Consider the following 17,520-nt stretch of genomic DNA (forward strand, 5'->3'; position numbering starts at 1 on the left):
CTGGAAGACCATGTTGTAAATAGCCGGTGTATCTGTCTCATCCTTTTCACTGAGAAAACAAAATTAATAAACACTTAACACAAAAAAGATAAACTCTTAAACCACGGTATTGTTGAATACTCGTTTCTGATTGGCTTGAATGGCATTCTAGAGTGTGCATTATTTCAGCACGGTAGAATTCAATAGCTTTAGTTCATTCTTACATGTTCTATGTTTGAGCTGCTTTTGAACGCAAAAGTCGAATTGAAAACATTATTGGCATTGTTGAATTCTTTTTTTATGATAGCAAGCTAGGGTGTGTTCGTAAATTCAATATGGATTGCCAGAGTGCGCTCTGGGCGTTCGTCAATTCAGAGCGTTGTCAGATTGTGTGTTCGTCAATTCAGAGCGTTTCGCTCTCGGAGCGTTCAGAGCGCACACCTGGACGCTCTGGCCAAGGAGCGTTCTGACCTCACAACCGCAGTCAAGCACCCAACTGGCTAAAGTTAGCTAGCTACTTCCAGACACAAATGAGAGAACACCTCACTCTGACCATTTTACTCGCCCTAGCAGAGCTGGTTAGGCTGTTTTCATGTTACCCAGATCGTTGGTGACTGTAACTGTGCTGCTGGCAACAATTTCATGACGTTTTTTTGCCGACGTTTACTGACACCGGCCATATTCCACCCGTGTTGAGCGTTCGTAAATGCATCAATTATTCTGCGCTTAAACTGATGTTTTGGCTAGCTAAACAAGCAAGTATGTTTGATTGGTTACCAAGGCAACTACTGTAGCTAGCTAGTAAATGTGTTAAATTATAGCCATGGTATAAAAGGGATAATAAACTCGGGGCTCTATGCGTTCTCTGGGAAATAATGCACACCTTCCACGTCATTCATTATTTTCCAAAGAATGCATAACCCCTCATTGATTATCCCTTACACATGGCTCAACTACTTTGAAATAATATTTATATTGATTATTGTTGGGATCTATTTTCTTATAATTAGATGTGGTGCCTAGCTTAAAAAGAATACATTAATGATTAAACATAATAGGTTTGTGCTGTACTGATATAGATTGTTTAACATAACAAGCTGTGACTAATGTGAGGAACAGTTAGGGGGGAGGCTGAGATATACTTGTGACACACACACACACACACTGCCTCTTTGTTAAACCGCTCAAGGACATGTGTATTGCAACAATGAAGAAGAGGAAACTATGTCTGAGGGTTGCTGACTCTCGAGACAAGTTGCAAAAAACAACTAATGCCCGGCAACAGTGAAGCGCCAAGGGCCTGGGACCAGCCTGTGCGCCAACGATAGGCTGAGTAAGTTTAAACCACGCTCAGCCTCTACTCTGACAGGCCCCATTTGAACGGGAACTATCTCTGTCAGAGTATTAAAAGAGGTGTTACAGTGAACCCGTATATACGAAAATTGCATTTACCATATTTATTCGCTTGACTAATTATATTAATAAAAAAGCTGAGAATATATTCAGTGACTTAGTGTTAAATTCTGTTCTGATACCAGATTCGAATTACGCAACTTAACATTATGAGGAACTTTCCGACTGTGTTAAATATGTTATGTATTATATGTCTATTCACTATTTATCACCATCGAAGACTATAATACTGAAAACAAGATCTAAGACCACAGCACAGGTGGTGAAGTAGGCCTAAAACATGTTTGCAATGTGATACTATATTGTCTTTGTAGAGATTTTGACTAATGAAGTATTAATGTATCATTCACTGTCATTGAGCCAGAAGTCTACCTTTGTTTGGAGTCACTGGAGAAAGAGGTCCTGCATGCAGATTCTTGGCCACCTGGCCACTGGGACTTGGGCACCTTGCCACTGACAAAGTCCTCACTCAGTCCACACCCTCGCAGGGTGTCTGTGTAGCGCTTCTCTGCAGCGTGTTTGGCATTCATCTGTCAACAGACAGAAGTGAAAAATAGCATACACCATGACCAGTGATGGGAAAATAGTTTATATATTTATTGTGTGAATGAGTGGTGTGAGGAGATGAGGAAAGGAAGCCACTTATAACTACTGAAATGCAACCCATGTCATGTCACTCCACAACTCACACGTGTGTGTGGGCCGTTTCAGGCTCACCTGTGCGACCTGCTCCAACAGCAGAGGCCTCCCCTTCACTCTCTCCTGGATCTCCCTCATCTCTTCCTTGTACTCCTTCCTCCGCTGAAAGTCCTGCTTCCTGTTTGAAAACACACAGGCAACCTTTCACCCCAGTGATCCTACAACCCTCAGTCCTACAATAACCCTCAACCCTAACCTATTCAACAAAAACATCACTTTTACAACGGCAGCTTACTGTTACTGATATGCAAATCATTCCTAAACAATTACGTGAAACTAAAATTGGGATAAGGAACAAAAGGGTATCCACACACTAGTATGTTTTTTATGTATTTTATAAAACAATGAAGAGATCCATCCATATTATTCAAAATAATATCCTAGAAAAAGAGTCACAATTGAGACTATTGAGGCAATGTTCCGTTCAGTCTTTAGGTTTGCAATTCCACTCATTATTTTCATATGAAAAGACCCAGACATCAGATAGATCAATTGTTGGGGGGGGGGGCTGTGGAGTGGGTGCTCGTACTGGTCTCAGGTGGGGTGAGTTTCTTGGTTGCTACAAGTATAATTGTAATGTTATGGGTACCTGAACTGCTTGAGCTTGGACTGGTTGGTCTGGGAGAGGGGCACGTGAGCGTCGTTGGCTTGGGCGCACTTCGAGACCACCTTTGCGAGCTTCTTCACTCTCTGCTTCTGTCTCTCACTCCATCTCTCCTCCTCTTCCTCTGCCTTCTTTCTCTGCTCAAGCACCTTTCTATTCAAGGAGGCAAGGCAGTCATCGATGACAGGGAGGCATGGGTGGAGGAAGGACTTTGTCAAAAGGGAAAATAAATGCCAAGGGCACTAGAAGTAGGACTAGGGGGGTAATAATGTCAAGAGGTTGGGCATTTGCTTGTTTTGGAGCTGGGAGTGTATAGGATGTCCATAGGGTATAGGAAGTCCACAGGATTCAACAGACAAGGGTTTCAACTTTTAGAACATAACTATTCCCAAAAAGAGCAACTAAAGGTCTTCTGAAGCTCTGACTAGCTGGTCTAAAAAGGAGACGCCAATTGCTATTCTATGTGGGTAGTACCTCACGGCCTCTTGGCGTTTTTTGCTGGCATCGGTGACTTTGGCAGGCAGCTGTTCCAGACTGCCTGAGAGGGAGGAGCAGAGGCTAGAGTTGTGTGAGCGGACAGGCCCAGCTGTGCTGACATAAGGCCAGCGCTTGGCCCGGGGACTCATCTGCTCCTTCTCGATGTCGGCCAGGATGCGTTCGCGGTGCGAGGGGATCTGTGACGTCCGGAGCTGAAACGGCTTGCACGTCGTCAAAGGCTTCACGTCGCGCCGGCTCTCCAGCTGCTTCTTGAACCTCCTGTAGCTGGCGTCGAAGTCGGGCACCTCCGGGTTTATCTTGGGCCTGTAAGGGGCGCTGTTGTCATCCTCGGATCCAGCGGTGTCCCCCCTGGCTTCATCCTTGGCCCGCTTCCTTTCGCTGAGGTGGCGTGCCAGCATGCTGGGGGGCATTGAGGCGCTGTGGAGCAGCTCCTGGGCCCTCATCTGCATCTTGATGGCACGGTACAGCTGCTCCTCCTTCAGTTGCTCGCCCGACGCCGCCTCGTACACCGCCTTGGGCACGGGCTTGGCCCTGAATGGTCGGACTCTCTCCTGGCTGATTGGCTGGAGGTTGCGGAGCTGCTCCTCTCTCTGCTCCCTCTTGAGACGTTCGCGTTCCAGGAAACTGAAGGGCCGCTGGGTGGAGCACAGACGCTGCTGCTCGCGCTCGCGCATGGCCCGCCGCGCCTCGTCGCGTTCGTGGAGCTCCTCGTAGAGGGGCAGGCGCACGTGGGCGGGCACGGAGCTGGCGCGGAATTTGTGCTGGCACTCGGTCAGCTCCTCCAGCTGCTTCCGCAGGGCTGCGTTCTCCAGCTCGATCTCTGACCGTGTCTTGACACCTTTTTGGCGCTTCTGGTTCTCCCGCAGCGTCATGTGGAATGGCTTGGGGACGGTCACTCTGGGTTTCCAAGGCTCGTGTTTGACATCTTTGCGCCCTTGCTTCCGGTCCTTACCCTTGATGCCTTTCTTGTGGCCCCCAATGAGACTCTGGAGGGAGGATGTGGACGGGTGGCGCTGGCGAGGCGACAGCTTGAAGTCCTGCCACATGTTCTTGATGTGCTCTTTGGGGGAAGACTGCAGACACTTCTCCACATTGTTGTCGACAGCACCTTCCTCGTCAGATGTGTCTGACAGCCCAGAGCCCCTCCTCAGTTCCAGAGCTGAGTGGGCCTTCCTCAGATGCCTCACGGGCATGGGGCTGATCTTCAAGTACGATCTGGTGAACGAACAAAGACTTTGCACCATTAGAATATTCATTGACATGTTAAAAATGGCAGACTCTGAGTACAGTACACCCTCCAGCAGCAGAAATAATCTACCCTATCTATCTTGGTGGTTAATTAAGAAAAACAACAAATTCCAAGCAAGAGCAACAACACACCTGTGTGCCTGTGCCCCCTTCACGTTTTCTGAGGGTGGTGCGCCTTTGAGCTCCAGCTTCTTGCGGTACATGCCCTCTAGCTCGGCCATGGTGCGGAGGTGGGCCCTCTTCAGCTCCTCCAGCTTGCGGTAATACTCCTCGTTGGAGAAGTAGAACTCACGCAGGTCGATGTGGTCCCCCGTCACTCGGTAGTCTTTGATCATCAGGGGGCTACCCTTCCCGGGGGCATCCCCATCACCGTACTCAGACCCCGAGTCGTCATACTGCAGCTGAAAAGTTAAAGAAAGTCATGAGGAAAATGAAGCAACAAAAAACATTTATGTTGTGCACGGATTGTGGAGCATGTGTCTGTGGAATCCATTCCATACAAATAATAAATGTAGCCTACAAAGGACACTATTGGTCAGTAAGCTATTGGAAGCAAAGGGTATAGGATTGTGTCTGCAAGGAAGAAAGAGCCTTTCACCTGTATTTCTATGACTTTCAGATATTTCTTGAAGGGGTGGCCCAATGTGTTAATATGCCAAATGTATGGAAGTGTATCATCATACATCAGATTAGAACATCAACAAATCTAAGAGTAGTACTGATGACTGGACATATTGTAGATGGTTAAGGCATAGGCCTAATATGAAGTGTGTAGAGTAGAGCATAATATGAGATGTCTACTTGAGGCCTAAGCTCATTATCCCCAGCTCTGTGGGTTTGGATGACCTATCCATATGGTCACGCACAGAAGGTGGGCGATAATGGAAGGAGTGGGTGTTCAACTGTTACACTAGCTGCTCTGCCTCCAACCATCTCCATATTTTTTGTTCAGGTGATGAATGGATGAGATCAAATCATACATTTACAAATATTAAGAAAATAAGTCTAAAGCTTGGACAAGCAATTCTAACGAGCATCCTACTGATTACAGTACAAGCCAGATCAAAATGAATGTACTTTATAAATAAAAAACAATTTGGAGATGCCCAGATGTAGGGCAGATCCTTGTCCAGTGAGGAAAACAAAATGGGATTTGAAATAATGTTGTCCAAAGGAAATTAAGCATTTAGGATTACTGGCACTGTGACATCAGTGTAATCTAGTAAAGGAGGCAAGCCAAAAATAGGCCAGTAATAAATTATGCAGGTCAAATCCCCTCCCACAGAGGCAGGTTGACCTGAAAACAGTCAAATCTCAGTAGTAACATTTGAGAACAACATACATTTTATGAGAATCCACCGACATAAGTAAATGCTTGACCTGAATTCTCCCAATCTTTACCATAAGTCTGACATTAAAGATAATATTAATTCATGGAATCTCCACTTAATTTACATCACTATCCAGTGTCATAGGATTGTATAGGCTATAAGTTAGGCCTACTTACATCAACTTAGATGTTCGGTAGCAATGTATGATCAATATGTTTTATGAATAGGCCATCTAGCAGATCAATGAGGGAGGACCAAAGAATTAGCCTATTATGGAATTTAGAACCATGAATGTAAAAGAAAAAAAACATGTAGGGTTTCTATGTGCAACTGGTGTTCCATTCCTCTCCAGATCAACATAATGAATGAGGGTATAACATTGATCTATTGGTTAGTGGGATGAATGACATCTTGGCAAGTGTTGGATGGTGCTCCAGTCCTCTGTCCACCAGTATGATGTATTTCATCCAATAATTTCAGATTATTTCTTGATTGTTTTGCTCAGCTTTCAAATACAAAACTAATCTGCCGATATTTTACCTCTTTTTCGTAGTCTCTATTGTGAATATGACCAGCTGCTGACGAATATGGAAGGGCTCGCTGCCTTTCGTACAACGCCAACGGAGCCTTGGTGTGTGGGTCTACCGGCGTTTTCAAACAGGAGGTAACCAGGACGTTAGCGCGATGTGCATTCGCCATTGTTTCCCCTGTTTCTGCTTTATTTGTCAAAGTTTAATTTAGTAGAGACTCTACAACTACTTGGCAAACGCTATCAAAAGCACAGAAGGCGCTCTCCCGAGCAACAGCGTCGCGTGGTTGTGAAGGAAGTGACTAGCTGTTTCAGGAAGTGAAGAGTTAACGGACCAACATGGCCAGCCAGTTGCCTCAAACTACACTGAAGAAAAATATCAACGCAACATATTAAGTGTTGGTCCCATGTTTAATGAGCTGAAATAAAAGTTCCCAGAAATTTTCCATATGCACAAAGAGCTTATTTCGCTCAAATTTTGTGCACAAATTTGTTTACATCCCTGTTAGTGACCATTTCTCCTTTGCGAAGAAATGGATCCACCTCACTGGTGTGGCATATCAAGAAACTGATTAAACAGCATGATCATTACAAAGGTGCAACTTGCGTTGGGGACAATAAAAGACCACTCTAAAATGTGCCGTTTTATCACAACACAATGACATAGATGTCTCAAGTTTTGAGGGAGCGTGCAACTGGCATGCTGACTGCATGTCCACCAGAGCTGTTGCCAGAGAAAGTATTGTTCATTTCTATGCCATAAACCGCCTCCAACAGAGAATTTAGCAGTATGTCCAAACACAGACTACGAGTATGGCGTCATGTGGGCGAGCAGTTTGCTGACGTCAACGTTGTGAACAGAGTGCCGGTGGGGTTATGGTATGGGCAGGCATAAGCTATGGACAATGAACACAATTACATTTTACAGATGGCAATTTGAATGCACAGATACCGTGAAGAGATCCTAGAGGCCCATTGTCGTGCCTTTCATCCGCCACCATCACCTCATATTTGAGCATGTTAATGCACAGCCCCATGTCAAAAGGATCTGTACACAATTTTTGGAAGCGGAAAATGTTCCAGTTCTTCCATGGCCTGCATACTCACCAGACATGTCACCCATTGAGCATGTTTGGGATGCTCTGGATCGACAGCGTATTCCAGTTCCCGCCAATATCCATCAACTTCGCACAGCCATTGAAGAGGTGTGGGACAACATTCCATAATTAGCTAGTTAATTTATTTCAATTGACTGATTTCCTTATATGAACTAACTCACTCAAATCTTTTGAAATTGTTGCATTTATACTTTTGTTCAGTATACATGCAACATTCAAGTTTTAGCAGTAGCTTTAAAATGCTCCCGTAATTTCCCCACCAGATTATTCATGCCAAAAACATGGCATTTCTTAATCCTAACACTTTATTCAATTTCTAAATTGATAACTTTCAGTCTAAGGTTTTTATAGGCATAAAATAAACTAAGGTTGAGCGCATGACCCACAGATTGATTTATGTACTTAACTGGCTAACAGTAGCTACTAAGGGTAAATTATAACCTACATTTATTTTTGTTTTGTTTTTACAAACTGGTAACCAGAGTCGTTCAAGGGAATTCGGGACATGGGTGACTAGTTAACGTTAGCTTGGCTCTCCCTGTGTTTCGTGCCGTGGGAGGAGGGGTTGGTTCGTTGGCAGAGAGCAATGGCTAGCTAGTATGCTAACTATTCTAGCTAACTAACTGGCTGAATAAGTTGACGAAGTACTCACTCAAACTGTCAAAACTAACCCAAAACTTTACACAATGTTAGACACGGACACAAATGATCTGTTTGGCGTGTTAACACACTGGTGGTTTGTTGTAACCGAGTATTGGTGCTAAACCGTGTTATTGGAGGCTGGCATGCTAGTTGCTATGGCGTCATAGGATTCGGTGCCCTGGACGGTTTTCACTGAGGAATACTGTCCCACGTTAGCTAGCTGAATAAACTAAGTTAGAGTCTATTCCTAGAAAACATTGAACCGCTGTAGTTTACAACAATTATAATTTCTAAAGTGGAAGTTGGGAAAGTTATATTTGAGTGTTTCAGTGAAACGTAAGTGAGGGAGGCCCCGCTCTCTCGCTTTCCCAGATGTTTAGTTCATTTCATTCCGATCTCCTTTGCATTATTGTAGCCTTTTTCTGTAGCCTGTCAACTATGTGTCTGTCTATCCCTGTTCCCTTAGAGAGTTCATCAATGAGCTTGACGCCTTGATAAGTTCCTTTCCTGAGGATGGCTCACCCCACACAGTTCTGGGTGACTTTAACCTCCCTACGTCTGCCTTCGACTCATTTCTCTCTGCCTCCTTCGTTCCACTCCTTTCCTCTTTTGATCTCACCCTCTCACTGTCCTCCCCTACTCACAAGGCAGGCAATAAGCTTGACCTCATCTTTACTAGATGCTGTTCTTCTACTAATCTCACTGCAACTCCCCTCCAAGTCTCCGACCACTACTTTGTATCCTTTTCTCTCTCGCTCTCCTCCAACACTACTCACTCTGCCCCTACTCTGATGGCAATGTGCCGTCGCAACCTTCGCCCTCTCTCTCCTGCTACTCTCTCCTCTATCATCTCTTCCCTCTGCTAAATCCTTCTCCCTCCGATCTCCTGATTCTGCCTCCTCAACCCTCCTCTCCTCCCTTTCTGCATCTTTTAACTTTCTATGTCCCCTATCCTCCCGGCCGGCTCGGTCCTCCCCTCCTGCTCTGTGGCTTGACGACTCATTGCGAGCTCACAGAAGAGGGCTCCGGGCAGCCGAGCGTAAATGGAGGAAAACTAGACTCCCTCCTCTCTACATTCTCTTCCTCTGTTTCCGCTGCTAAAGCCACTTTCTACCACTCTAAATTTCAAGCCTCTGCCTCTAACCCTAGGAAGCTCTTTGCCACCTTCTCCTCCCTGCTGAATCCTCCTCCTCCTCCCTCTATGTGGATGACTTCGTCAACCATTTTGAAAAGGTTGACGACATCCGATCCTCATTTATTAAGTCAAATGACACCCTGCTCACACTGCCCTACCCTACGCTTTGACTTTTCTCCCCTCTCTTTCCAGATGAAATCTTGCGACTTGTGACGGCCGGCCACCCAACAACCTGCCCGCTTGACCCTATCCCCTCCCCTCTTCTCCAGACCATTTCCGGAAACCTTCTCCCTTACCTCACCTCGCTCATCAACTCATCCTTGACCGCTGGCCATGTCCCTTCCGTCTTCAAGAGAGCGAGAGTTGCACCCCTCCTCAAAAATCCTACACTCGATCCCTCCGATGTCAACAGCTACAGACCAGTATCCCTTCTTTCTTTTCTCTCCAAAACTCTTGAGCGTGCCGTCTCTAGCCAACTCTCCTGCTATCTCTCTCAGAATGACCTTCTTGATCCAAACCAGTCAGGTTTCAAGACTGGTCATTCAACTGAGACTGCTCTTCTCTGTGTCACGGAGGCTCTCCTCTGCTCTTATCCTTCTAGACCTATCCGCTGCCTTTGATACTGTGAACCATCAGATCCTCCTCTCCGAGTTGGGCATCTCCGGCGCTGCTCACTCTTGGATTGCGTCCTAACAGGTCGCTCCTACCAGGTGGCGTGGCGAGAATCTGTATCCGCACCACGTGCTCTCACCACTGATGTCCCCCAGGGCTCAGTTCTAGGCCCTCTCCTATTCTCTCTATACACCAAGTCACTTGGCTCGGTCATATCCTCACATGGTCTCTCCTATCATTGCTACGCAGACGACAATTCATTTTCTCCTTTCCCTCTTCTGATAACCAGGTGGCGAATCGCATCTCTGCATGTCTGGCAGACATATCAGTGTGGATGTCAGATCACCACCTCAAGCTGAACCTTGGCAAGATGGAGCTGCTCTTCCTCCCGGGGAAGGACTGCCCACTCTATGATCACGCCATCACGGTTGACAATTCCATTGTATCCTCCTCCCAGAGTGCAAAGAACCTTGGCGTGACCCTGGACAACACCCTGTCGTTCTCCGCTAACATCAAAGCAGTGACCCGATCCTGTAGGTTCATGCTCTACAACATTCGCAGAGTACGACCCTACCTTACACAGGAAGCGGCACAGGTCCTAATCCAGGCACTTGTCATCTCCCGTCTGGATTACTGCAACTCGCTGTTGGCTGGGCTCCCTGCCTGTGCCATTAAATCCCTACAATTTATCCAGAACGCTGCAGCCCGTCTGGTGTTCAACCTACCCAAGTTCTCTCATGTCACCCCGCTCCTCCGCACACGCCACTGGCTTCCAGTTGAGGCTCGCATCTACTACAAGACCATGGTGCTTGCCTACGGAGCTGTGAGGGGAACGGCACCTCCTTACCTTCAGGCTCTGATCAGACCCTACACCCAAACAAGTGCACTACCTCTGGCCTGCTAGCTCCCCTACGGAAGCACAGTTCCCGCTCAGCCCAGTCAAAGCTATTCGCTGCTCTGGCACCCCAATGGTGGAACAAGCTCCCCCACGACAGCAGAGTCACTGACCACCTTCCGGAGACACTTGAAACCCTACCTCTTTAAGGAATACCTGGAATAGTATAAAGTAAACCTTCTTCCCCCACAATAAAAAAAATAATAAAAAAAATAAAGTGCTTGTCCCACTGGCTATCATAAGTTGAATGCACCAATTTGTAAGTCGCTCTGGATAAGAGCGTCTGCTAAATGATGTAAATGGTTCACGGTGATATCTTATCTACCCAAACCAGGGTTGACAGTTGACTGCCAATACCACCTGTCGTTAACACCATGCCGTTAGTGTCATGACACTAGCCTGAGATTTAAAGATTAACTGCTTGTCAGTGGGGTCAGTCACTGAGGGAGCCCAAGGAAGAAGTAAACAAAAGGCACAAAGACAAGACATGGAGTGTCAAAAAAAAAAGAAGTAACATTTATTAAATTACAGAACGCATCAACTACAGAGGACTTCTGGACATACGGGTCTTAGCAAGCAGCCAGTCCTATGACTCCTTGTGGCACAAGCAGGTGCAGTAACACAGGTTGGGTTCTTGCTACATTGACAAATCTCCTTATCGGGTGTTCACCTGCAAGACAAGGGGAAATACGTATTACCTTACAAGGACACAGTTGAAGTGAAGCGGGAGCTTTCAATTTATATAGTGTTGTGCCATACTAAAATGGGCATACAAGACATAATGCAGGTGAATGAGATGGCAGAACTCCACTAGTGACACCATAGGGTGGTCTGGTCTCTTACCACATCGTCAATCTTGAGGATGCTGCGGACCGTCTCGGTGGCGAGGGTCAGAGCACTGACAGACACCAGCAGAGGCTGCACCACCAGCTCCTCCAGAATGTTGGAGATACCGCCCTGAGAGAGGAATGGGGAGATGGTTACCTCCAGGGTGTTTAACCAGGGGTGAAACATTTACAATGTTGCAGATAGATGTATTGAGTGGAGACGAGTCAATTCCCTATTCTACATGATAGACAATCACATATCTAGTACGCAACTGTAGTAATGTAAATCTTAAATGACAAAAACTGTCAAAATGGAGGTTCTGTATCCGAGCTGGTGATTGGCTGGCCCACAAGGGACTAGTCAATGACTAGGCAAATACGTTTACTGTGAGCACTCTAGTACACCAGGACAATGAGGTGTCGTCAAGGCGAGACTCTAGCCTCACGAGACAATCACATTTGTTCTAAATCTGAATGTTCAACGTTGCATCCTGAGAACCAACTACGGCAGGGTGAAAATAAGCATAAAATCAAACAGAATTCAGGAGAGCGTGGCAGGGCTGTACCTTGCGGACGTTGATCCCGGCAGTCTTCTCGCCTTGGGCGTGCCTATTGCGGAGCTCTGTGACAGTGGAGATGGGGTTGAGGCCGGCGTTCTCGGCCAGTGTGGACGGCACCACCTCCAGGGCGTCTGCGTAGGCCCTCACGCAGTACGCCTCCATGCCTGGCAGCGTGCGGGAGTACTCAGCCAGACGCAGGGCCAGCTCGATCTCAGGGGCACCGCCACCGGCGATCAGAGCCCTGGGAGGAAGAGAAAAGGCATCAGTCAAGGTGAAGAGATTAAACAAAATGGGCTTTTGCGCCATTCTGATGTTAAACAAACTGATGAAAGCAAATATCAAATAGGATGTGGTAGAGCTGATCAATAGGAACATAAATCCATATTGCAATAAATTGATTTTATTAATATGCGAACAATAAATTTACAACATGAATGTGAACCACAGTTTGTATTACCCCTTTAAAAACGAATAGTTTAAATGTAGCTATCAATTGTCCTATTTACAGTCACCCATATTAGCAAACTTTTTTTTATGTCAAACTTCACATTTCTCTAGTATAGGCTACTTATAATAAACGATATCCACAAAATGCCCACGATAAGTGGTCGGTATAGATAATTTTCGGTTTATCGTCCTAGCTCTAGTTCTACATTTTCAGATCAGTGCAGATTGAGTGAAGGATACGGGGATTGAGACGCACCCCACTGATATAGATAAGTTAACCAAACAAGGAATTTATTGAATGCATAGAAAATGGTTTATAGCAAATGACTGGTTAGCTGGTATTTACTTAGATACTTTGGTACCCACTTCTTTTCCCTCTTTCTTCTGTTATAAAAGAGGGCGTTTTAGATCTGACAAAACTGGATGATATCAAAACGGAAATATCAAATGGTTGGTGTCAAGGTCAATTGGGATTGATCACAAGATCTGTTAAGCACATTAAAAGGACAAAGTGCACATCCTTCACAGCCATTTTAGGTGTAGTTGTAGTCCTTCAGAGGAGTGTGTTCCTCTCAACAGGTCCAGAGCCAGCGGTGAAGCCCCTGACCCAGGTTGAAGAGAGGGTTGCTCTGTCCCCCAGAAATGGCCACTTGTGACACGGACAGCCACGAGTGGGCAAAGCTTAGAGGGATTGGTGCTTACTTTTCTATGTAATTATTACACATCTATCACTGCATGCGTCTACAGAGGCTAGTGTTGGTCAGACAGCTGACCAGAATGGCTGCAGTACCGTACCTCTTCTTCACCAGGCAGCGGATGACACACAGAGCGTCGTGGATGGAGCGCTCCGCCTCCTCGATCACCAGCTTGTTGGAGCCGCGCACCACGATGCTCACCGTCTTACCGGGGCTGGTGCAGCCTGTGATCTATGGAGAGGAACAGGCCAGAGAGAAACAGCATGAATTCACTTTCAATGGGAAATGGAGATCAGACACATGCCAATGTTATCTTAGAATAAGCTTTTCTAAAACATTCAAATTGATATTACAACAAACATTTACAGCAAAGAACTTTCACAATTTCATTTATGGAGGTTGGAATACACATAGGCTACATGCAATCCCTAAAATCGTCACTGTTTTCAATTACCATTTAACAAATAACACAAGGGTATTATCATTAGGATAAAACATGGGTATTTTGACGAGTCTTTTCGCCACACGCATAGTTGTGATGGAAGCAAGAAAGCAGTCCCGTAGCCAAGCCTTGGAGAGATTAATTGAGCCAGGCTGAGATTAGTTGAAGTGAATTAGCATACCTTGACCAGCTTGCCAGAGCCATCCAGGCTGACTTCCTCTGCCAGCTCGGCGGTGCCCATCATCTCTGGAAGGAACTGATCAATGTGGGCGATGGGCTTGGTGCCAATGGTCTGTAGGGGGGGGGGGGCAAGGTTAGTTCAGCTTCAACAGTCAGCATTTGGCTGTTGCAGAACATGATCTACAAAGTCAAGACCAATAGAATGTTATTTTACCTTGCAGATGAATTCAATGTCCTCCCTCTCGATCTCCTTGACCACCATGATCTTCATCTTGTTCAGGAAGTGGAGGGCCAGATCGCTCAGAGCATCTCTGAAAGAAGTGTGGGACTATCATTTAACCATGTCTACCTCTTCACGTCATCCATAAATAGAGATGCAGACAGAGGTCCACCTATGGGAAGAGTCTAATATACAGATGAACACATGGTAACAGTGCCAATACTTGCCCTTCTATTGATTACTCTCACAAATACATTTCTAGATATTGTGTGGGCGATTGGCCAAAGTGAACTGATTACGTTACGGTGATGTGACAGTAATGCATTGGGTGTTACCTGAGGATGGACTTCTGGATGAGCAGGACATTGCAGCCCGCCTTCTTGATCTGTTTGACCAGGTTAAGGATGTAGGCGCGCTCCTCGCGCAGCACGCGGTCCATCTGGGCATAGTCCGACACCACTATCTGGTTGTCCATCTGGATACAACACGCGAGAGGGACCACAAATAAACACATATGGAGAGACAAAATAACAACAAAACAATTGTAAGAAAATTAAATGATTGAGGGTAACATAAAATGCTACAGTAGTCCACCATAACATCAAGAACACTGACTGACGTACATGGAAGTCAATTTCACCGAGACATAAACAGTTAGCGATTCTGATGGTCTTACGTCGGTTTTGGGCGGGGACAAGCAGAACTGGATGAGGGCGATCTTGGCCTTCTCCACACGGGACACGCTGGAGTTGACCACCTTCTGGGTCAGCACCAGGCCGTCCACCAGCTCACAGTCATCAATGGTCCCACTGCAGAGAAACACACAGATCATTATTATGGGCGGAAAATCAGGGGCAGCAGTGTCTACCTGGCTGATTCCAAACAAAGGCTCTTGGACCAAGGCAAAATCATTAACGAAAAAGTGCAATCATTTGCATTGTCGATTGAGATCAGTTTCATTTGTCTAGCCATGCGCAAGCCATTGATAAACACTCAAGTAGGACATTAGTTTTGATTTGTTGCTGGTTACACAATTATGTTTTTGTTGTGATACATTGTCAGAAGGTGACTGGCAGGGAAAGCAAAGTGGAGCCATTCTGCTAATTGACCGCCTGAGATTGATCTGGCACATCAGACATGTCCACGTCCCCACAGAGAGAGAACTGGGGAGTGAAAATGTGCCTATCCAAACTGACTTTCAACTGTTGGCAGCTGTCAGAAGCTTTAGGAAAGGTATGGTATCACACTGATCCTACATTAGTAGCCTATGGTATACTGCTGGATCATGTTCATTAGGCACCAACTGGCAGAAAAGGAACTGCTAAAGGGAGGGACTACCTGGACTTTTCCAATAAGAAAATGTTCCGTAGTAAAACGTTTTAACATTTCCTGTTGCGTGCCCTAATGAACATGACCCAGAAGTCAATCCTGCAAACAACCCTGTTTGTAATCCTAATTTAACACTTACATTTTAGTCATTTAGCAGACGCTCTTATCCAGAACAATTTACAGTAGTGAACACATAATCTGGACCCACCACCCTTCCCCTCCCTCCTCACCCCAGCTTCTTGACAATGTGGATATCGTGCAGGTCCACGCCGGTGGCGGTGGCTGGGTCGATGACGCGCATCACGGCGTCCACGCTCATCGGTGCTAGCAGGCTGGAGTACTGCGACACTACCTTGGAGCACAGCGAGGTGGTGGCGCTGTTCAGCAGTGTCTCACGGTCGCTCAGCAGCACCGGCTGGCTCATGGCCGTCAGCACCTCCACGCCCTTGTCCACCGCCTTCTGGAACGACTCCGAGATAGTGGTGGGGTGGATACCTGGTGGAGAAGAAGAGGACAGGCAGTTAGTATTAAAGCTTTAGGATGCAGGGACTCTGTTAGATTAGAACAGATTCTGGTCTAGGAGTTTATAGTGTAAACCAGTGGTCAGCAAGCCTGGTCCTGGAGAGTGTCAACGGTGCCGGGTTTGCCCTTTTGATAACTATGCAATTGGTTCCACGTCACTTACCCTTCTGAAGCAACTTGCCGCATGCATCAAGCAGGGCACCAGCAATCACCACCACCGAGGTTGTGCCGTCACCAGCCTCAATATCCTGGGCTTTGGACAGCTCCACCATCTGAAAGACAAACAGGCAAAACATAGCGTCAAACTCCTGATATTGGTGATCTCTCAAAGGGACATAGAAGCTAGAGAGGAAAGTTACCAAAGATGCTTTGAATTATAGCTCAAATGACAGTGCCTTGCCAGATGTTAGAGCAGTAATTCAAAATTTCAACAAAGGGCCACAACAATTGTAGATGACAGTGCAGAAACTTGGGAACATATCCCCAGCTCCTTTCTCTTGAACCTTACCATCTTGGCTGCAGGGTGCAGCACCTGCATCTGTTTCAGGATGGTGGCCCCGTCGTTGGTGATGGTCACATCACCCTTCCCATCCTGAATCTGTAAGAATCAATTCCTCTTTTAGTTACAGACAAATGACCAAACCTTGAGAGATGGTGAAGAGAAGTCAAGACAGATGTTGATGTAAATGGTTACACTTAATTACCATTTTGTCCATGCCCTTAGGGCCAAGGCTGGTTCTGATGCATTCAGCAACAGCTGTCAAACAAAAAAAAATATGTTACTTCCACAAAGAAGACCCGCCCCTCTAACATTAGGGTACCTTTTATGGACAATGTTTACTGCTTGACTACTGAGGGGGACAAGACCCCAAAATATTATATTGGTTAAAGAGTACATAAATGGATGCTCATGACATCAGTACAGTTCATTTTGTCAATTGTTGGTCCTCACAACGCTAGGGTACAATAATGACGATCATCTGGCCACTGATTGCTAGATAGCGCACTAATGCCAGTCACAGTGTTTGGGGCTGCACGAAGGGTGTAAAGAACAATGATTTGCTCTATAACAGATTCTAACTAACTAGGTACCAACTTGTGGCTAACGGTTGCCCTGCCCAGACTGAACCAGCAGTAGCATTCATTCATTCATTAGCAAAGGGAGTGTCGTCGCAGCAGCTGATGGTATGACAACTGTCTGGGGCAAACACAACCGTTAGGGGTAGTTATTTATTCGTCCAACAATGAAATACGAATTCTGTATTTGTAGTTTACCCTTTCCTGCGGAGATGTTACTGAACCGAATCTGTGCTGGCTTGTCACGGTCCACATATGCCCCACGTCCTTTGTTTTTCATCCCACCACTCAGCATCTTCGGTGCAGCCATTGCTTCAGGCATCCTTACTTATTTCCGTCGGAATATGTTACTAAAATACTTTTGATGGGGACAGATGTACCCCAAGACACGGAAGGGGCTGCTTGGCTTCAGATGGGTTCAGATTCTGATTTATCTCCTGCTTCATCCAGAACCTTCCAGAGCCACCGGTTACGACTCTTGTAGAAAAAGGACCCTCCTGTCAATTTCGACGGCGCCT

The 17,520-nt window shown here is 46.1% G+C and overlaps 2 protein-coding genes and 1 non-coding gene across 3 annotated transcripts; all 3 read right to left on the reverse strand.

Annotated features, from left to right (window-relative positions):
- Positions 1 to 1,764: 1,764 nt before the first annotated feature.
- LOC121532545 (protein FAM161A) lies at positions 1,765 to 6,471 on the reverse strand (the record flags this gene model as incomplete). The annotated part of the gene is made up of 6 exons (XM_045218584.1): positions 6,313 to 6,471; positions 4,574 to 4,842; positions 3,170 to 4,408; positions 2,681 to 2,848; positions 2,110 to 2,209; positions 1,765 to 1,922 (listed from the first exon to the last, which is right to left on the reverse strand). Coding segments are annotated over exons 1-6 (2,093 nt in total), but the record flags the coding sequence as incomplete, so codon positions are not given.
- Positions 6,472 to 11,191: 4,720 nt separating this feature from the next.
- On the reverse strand, positions 11,192 to 17,491 carry LOC123487355 (T-complex protein 1 subunit delta). Its single transcript, XM_045218587.1, has 13 exons — positions 17,201 to 17,491; positions 16,630 to 16,682; positions 16,434 to 16,523; positions 16,089 to 16,197; positions 15,634 to 15,898; positions 14,751 to 14,883; positions 14,410 to 14,549; positions 14,069 to 14,165; positions 13,856 to 13,966; positions 13,333 to 13,463; positions 12,097 to 12,331; positions 11,547 to 11,660; positions 11,192 to 11,373 (listed from the first exon to the last, which is right to left on the reverse strand). Exons 1-13 carry the CDS (start codon positions 17,322 to 17,324, stop codon positions 11,359 to 11,361), a joined length of 1,617 nt encoding a protein of 538 aa, XP_045074522.1. The 5' UTR covers positions 17,325 to 17,491; the 3' UTR covers positions 11,192 to 11,358.
- On the reverse strand, positions 11,849 to 11,977 carry LOC123487356. The gene has a single exon (XR_006659742.1). It is a non-coding gene; the product is annotated as a small nucleolar RNA SNORA3/SNORA45 family (small nucleolar RNA).
- Positions 17,492 to 17,520: the final 29 nt, after the last annotated feature.

The sequence above is a fragment of the Coregonus clupeaformis genome, unplaced genomic scaffold, assembly GCF_020615455.1.
Source record: "Coregonus clupeaformis isolate EN_2021a unplaced genomic scaffold, ASM2061545v1 scaf1676, whole genome shotgun sequence".
Lineage (NCBI taxonomy): Eukaryota > Metazoa > Chordata > Actinopteri > Salmoniformes > Salmonidae > Coregonus > Coregonus clupeaformis.